Source organism: Vicia villosa, unplaced genomic scaffold (assembly GCF_029867415.1).
Source record: "Vicia villosa cultivar HV-30 ecotype Madison, WI unplaced genomic scaffold, Vvil1.0 ctg.000030F_1_1, whole genome shotgun sequence".
NCBI classification, from domain to species: Eukaryota; Viridiplantae; Streptophyta; class Magnoliopsida; order Fabales; family Fabaceae; genus Vicia; species Vicia villosa.
Window position 1 is genome coordinate 1,052,698 of NW_026704964.1, and position 6,011 is coordinate 1,058,708.

The 6,011-nt window shown below is 31.3% G+C and overlaps 1 protein-coding gene across 1 annotated transcript; it reads right to left on the reverse strand.

Annotated features, from left to right (window-relative positions):
• Positions 1-2,113: 2,113 nt before the first annotated feature.
• On the reverse strand, positions 2,114-3,810 carry LOC131622470 (peroxidase 15-like). The gene is made up of 2 exons (XM_058893507.1): positions 3,461-3,810; positions 2,114-3,167 (listed from the first exon to the last, which is right to left on the reverse strand). Exons 1-2 carry the CDS (start codon positions 3,680-3,682, stop codon positions 2,319-2,321), a joined length of 1,071 nt encoding a protein of 356 aa, XP_058749490.1. The 5' UTR covers positions 3,683-3,810; the 3' UTR covers positions 2,114-2,318.
• Positions 3,811-6,011: the final 2,201 nt, after the last annotated feature.

A 6,011-nucleotide genomic window follows, 5' to 3' on the forward strand; every position in this document is an offset into this window, starting at 1 on the left:
GAATGCACACATATGACATACTTATAACATCATCGATCCGATGCATCACATCGTCTCCTTACAACTCACCATTTCATCCCCAATAAGCATGCACATGTCTTAGCAATCATTCAAAACCAATCAAATTATACATAATCACACCCAATATCACATCAACATCACAATCATGTTATCACAACATTACCACATTGTCACATTCATCAATAGCATTCACATAGCACGTATCGATCACAAATGACATCATAATAAAGCAACAAGGCATAAGCCTTCACAATAATTTCTTTTGTTTCAGGTCAACAATAACAATAACATCATTGTAATATAGTCTACAATTTATAGGATCATCATCCCAACAACATCCTCATCAATTATCACCAAAATCATCGCATTATACGCAACACTGACACCCGAAATATAAATTAACAGCAGAAAAATTTTAATTTAAAAACCCAAAATTATGATCATGTTAAGGATAATATTTTTAGCTTTCCAACGGTTCAAACGACACGTCAATCGGACTGACGGATCAAAAGATATGAATTTTCAAAGTTTTTGAAAAATCTGTCAACATAGTGATGTAACGGGTTACATCATTCATGTAACCGGTTACATCAGTTCCAGTAGCGAAAATACCCCATTTCTCGTCGATGTAACCGGTTACCTAAACCATGTAACCGGTTACATCACCCAAAAATTCCCAAAAAGTTGCGTTTTTCATCATTTTTCACATAGGTAACCGGTTACCTCAACCATGTAACCGGTTACATCACTGAAGAAGTGTCAAAATCTGTATTTTTCTTCTGCTACAAGATTCTATATTCAAACCCCTAAAAACCCATCTTTTACACTCCAGAAGATCATTATAAGTCCTAATTCTTCAAGTTCAACACCAGCATTATGTAATTATTCAAATACATACATCAATTCTATCCATTGTACAGAAATCATACATCATTCATGTCATCACAAACACATCCAATTTACCCTATAGGTTTCAAAACCCCAAAATTCTCAAAACCTAACACACATCACAATTGACACAAACAATATACTCATTTCAATCTTATCATCTACAAACCAATAAAAGATGATAATCGGAAGAGTCCCCCCTTACCTTAGCCAAAAATCTTGAATCTTCCTCTTTCTCTATTCTCCTCTTCCTCTGCTCTTTTAGGTGTTTCAGTCTTCTCCTTTTTTGCTTTCTAACTCATCTTCTCCCAATTTCCTTTATTTTATGAAAATAGCATAACTTAGTAAAAGACCCACTAATTAACACCTCCCCTTTACTAATTGTCACACTGACCCAATTACCTCATTCTCATAATTTTCTCAATTAAATCACTAGATTCCAAAAATTCCAATTAATTCCAATTAAATAATTTAAACTCTAATTAAATTAAATAATGAAAAATATGGGGTGTTATAGGTTTCGCCTTTCAAGTCTTCCTTATGAAAAGGAAGACTTTAGTTTTGACGTCGTCAGGTTTACCGACTCCCACCTCCTTTTCTCCAAACAATTTCCAGGCAACTATAGGGCTCTAAACACCAAGTCGTCCCCCAAACTATCTGAAATGAAAGAGAATCACTCGCTAAGCGGGCTGATGTTGGAGCGTGTTGACAGGGAGAAGCGAGACCAAGTCAAAAATGAACTGAGAACAACTCTGAAACGTTATGAGAAGAAGGTTATGCCAAGGGCCAACATCTGCTTGTAATTAGGTAAATTAATATCAGGACTAAAAATATTACCAAAAGTAATATTACTGATATTTTTTTAAAAAAAGGATTTATTTGAAGCCTACGTTTTCTTGATATATAAGGCAGTTGATTTGTTAGCAATCCATTGGGCCGGCCATGTTTTCTTGCTAGGCCATGTAAGGCAGTTGATTTGTTAGCAATCCATTGGGCCGGCCATGTTTTCTTGCTAGGCCATGTGACTTTTTACCTTCCTCATTTTCCTGTTTATTTAGGTGAATTGAATCGAAAGGTATTGTCTTGTATATTGAGAAACCATTCTGAGATGGGTTATAAATTATAATCAAAATGATGGGCTATAATCTAAATCATAAACCAAATTTAAAATTTGCAAAAAAAAAAAAAAATCCTTAGCAAAATATTTACATTGAAACCAATGATGTGCTTAAGTGTACTTAAAACTTTATTTGATATATTAATATGAGTACTCATAATAAAGATCATGTCTTCTCACATACAAATTACAAAGCATAGGTTTTCAATTGACATGAAGGTCCCTAGTTATAACTTACGATTTATTAGTGGCCTGTAATCACATAATTTAAAGTACAATGACCCTAGTTTATTTATATTGAACTAACAATACCATCCTCCTCTGATGAATCAATAGAGGCTATGGTATCTATATCTAGTTCTGCTGATTTTGAGTTAACAAAGTTGCATTGTTTTCTAATCTCTCCTTGACTCCCCGTTAACACACCAATATTTCCCATTTTGATTATTGCAGCCTTAAAGCTCTCAAAGAAAGCGCTTTGATTCGCGCTAAATTTGTTCACAATGCTTATTGTATCTGCACCAGATGTTGAGAACAATTCTTGATCACTTTGAAGTAAGCCGTTTTTAACCTTAAGATTCGAGTAATAGTTTTTGTCGAATTTATCAGGAGTTGTTGGATCAAAATTGGTAAGGTTCGTGCCAGGTCCACCGTTGGGACATATCGTGCGCAATTGTGTTAAGTACGTTGTATTGAGAGATGGATCGGGTTTTCCTGTATTGCTGAAGTTGTATAATCGGCTAACGAATAAAGAGCAATGAGCTCTTCCGAATGTATGAGCACCGGAGAGAGCAACTAGATCAGTAGTATCGAGGCCTTGAGCTGTGAATGCAGCTTTGAGTTGAACCAATGTGTTGAAAGGAGCTGGAAGATTTTGATTCGCGAGTGTTCGGTTTGCGGTTAAACCATCTCTTCTTCCTAAAGGGACTGTCCAACTAGGACCTTGTGCAAGAACTGAAGAAGCTTGAGCAGAAAGTGCAAGAATATCAGCACAAGAAACGGTGTTGGGACAAGCTTTTTCTATGGCTGTTTTGATCTGATTTACAACATCTAAACCTCTTAAAGAATTGTTGTTTGCAAATGCTTGTTGTTCGCTAACGATCGTAGCAGTGTTGTTCAACAAAACCGATGCATCACAGCCCTGTTAAAATCATTGATCACACCATTAATAATAAGAAGAATAGCATGTTAAAAAGTATTTACGAGGGTCATCTATGAGGATACGAGAGCCCAAAATGTTGGACAGTTGAACTATGGTTAAAAATGATCTCGATAAATTTTTGTTACAGTTAAAATCATGAAAAAATAGGGTCCCTATTTATTATGTCATAATTAAACTGGTTATAATTAAACTGTAACAAAATTTATACAGAATCTCTAAAAATTTGACGTCCAACATATTGACTCGTAATAAAAGAAATAATATGTACATACTTGAACAAAGCAGTCATGAAAGTGAACTCTGACGAGACTGGCGAGCATGCGAGGATCTGTCTTGGAAACTTTTGTTAGAACTTGGTTTACAATAGAACCAACATTTGGACATGTTTTGTGGTAAAAAGATGGACTAAGTTGTGCATCAATGGAGAATGGTAATTCTCCAAGCAGAATCACAAGCACAACACAACAAGTTGCTACAAGATGAAGGGACTTCATTATTGGTCAGTGAGTTAATGTGTGAATAACTCTATTACTCTAAGCATTTATTTATAGAGACAAATTTCCATGGTATTAAAGTGTTGTGAATGTGGTTGCAATGAAAGGTGAGAACATTACCTAGTAATAATTAGGGGTTTGAGGTGCAAAATATTGACGAAAAAAATAGAGGTGTAAATGTAAGTAGTACTACTAACTATGTGTGTGGACCACATATAAGACAATCACCATCGAAGTTTCCTTTGTGACAAATGGTCATGACTCAACTTAAACGTGGGTGGCACGAAATTTCTTTAAATTCAAAGTATCTCAATTTGTTTGTGTTAACTCACTCTTAATTACTTTTGTATACATTTGGTTGCATAGAAACTACATGGAAATAAGAGGGTGGAGAAATAAAGGAAAAAGGTTGTTGTTAACTTGTTAGATAATGGAATTTTGTACTTAAACTAGTGAACATTTTATATTTGGAAATTTCTTTCCCTACCTCCCTCTTTTTTAGATCACCTCCGGTGAAAAACCCAAAATACCCTCACTTCGGAAATGCAGTTCCGAAACGTTTTTTTTTTTTTCAAAATTTGTCTTATTTCGGAAATGCACTTCCGAAAACACGAAAAAAAGGTGTTTTCGGAGATGCATTTCCGAAAACACCCTTTTTTGGGTTTTCGGAGATGCATTTCTGAAAACACTTTTTTTGGGAGGGGGTCTTCGGAGATGCATATCCGAAATATTCCAAGACCAAATTGGTCTTGGAATGTTTCGGATATACACTTCCGAAAGAATTCAATAATTATTAAAAAATTAAAATCAAGGTGAATCAATACAATTAATAGGTATAAAATCAAGGTGAGTCAATAAAATGAAGGTTAATCAATAAAATCATGGTGAATTTCTGAAAACACCCTTTTTTGGGTTTTCGGAGATGCATTTCCGAAAACACCTTTTTTTTGGGAGAGGGTCTTCGGAGATGCATATCCGAAATATTCCAAGACCAAATTGGTCTTGGAATGTTTCGGATATACACTTCCGAAAGAATTCAATAATTATTAAAAAATTAAAATCAAGGTGAATCAATACAATTAATAGGTATAAAATCAAGGTGAGTCAATAAAATGAAGGTTAATCAATAAAATCATGGTGAATCAAAATTTCCTAAACAATTTTAAAGTTAAAAATAATTTTTAACTTATATAAATATATAATATATAAATATATAATAATTAATATATAAATATATAAATATATAATAATTATTATAAATTAAAACACTCATTTTTTAAATTTTTATAATTATATTATATAAATATATAAATATATTTATAATTAATATATAATAATTATTATATAAATATATAAATATATTTATAATTAATATATAATAATTATTATATAAATATATAATAATTTTTATAAATATATAATAATTATTATAATTATTATATAAATATATAAATTAAAACACATTTTTTATAAATATATAACAATTATTATAAATATATAAATAAAAAATTATAACCTATTTTGTAAGTGAAATTATTTTAATTTTTTAATTAAAATTATTTTAAATTTTAAAACATGAATCAGGATAGAAATATATAATAGTTATTATTCATAACTCATAAATTATATTAAAATATATAATTATTATTATTCATTACTCATAAATTATATCAAATTTATGATATGTGAATTAATTAATATCCTAAAATTAATTTTTGGGATTTTTTTAGATTTTTTTTTTGTTGTTTCGGAGATGCATCTCCGAATTAGTCACAATCTCAATTTTTGGGATTTTTTCGAAAATGCACTTCTGAAGTCTGGAAAAATTTAGAAAAAAAAATATTTCGGAAATGTATTTCCGAAGCAGGGTAAAATGGGGTTTTCGCTGGGGGTGACCCCTATAGGGAGGTGGGTAAAGAAAAAAATCTTATATTTATAAGTTAATAGTTTAGTTTTTTTTTTTATGTTTTGCTATTTTTTTCTTAACTTTTATTTTGATAAGTTGTGTTATTGACATTGTGCTGGAACATTTAATGTTTGAGCATTTGTAATAGCATGTGTTAAAGTTAAGTGTGGATGGTGAAATAGAAAAATCTCTTAAGTCTCAAGATTGAAAAATAAAACTCTAATTTTCATATTAGGTATCTTTCCGTAGTCAAAGGAAATGTTAGTTTATAAGTTTATGGGTCAAAGGCTCAAAGCTAAGAAACTTATACTCCCTCAGGTCTTTATTGTAAGAGAAAACTTTCTTTTTTAGGTTTATGGAATGGTTAATGTATTTGACTAATATATGAACAAGATATATTAATTATTGAATGAATTTAAAAAG

Excerpts from the sequence above, each read along its gene's own strand:
- LOC131622470 (XM_058893507.1), bottom strand. The coding sequence starts at position 3,682 with ATGAAGTCCCTTCATCTTGTAGCAACTTGTTGTGTTGTGCTTGTGATT. Across the intron at positions 3,168-3,460 it reads TTCATGACTGCTTTGTTCAA|GGCTGTGATGCATCGGTTTT; the intron begins GTATGTACATAT and ends TGATTTTAACAG.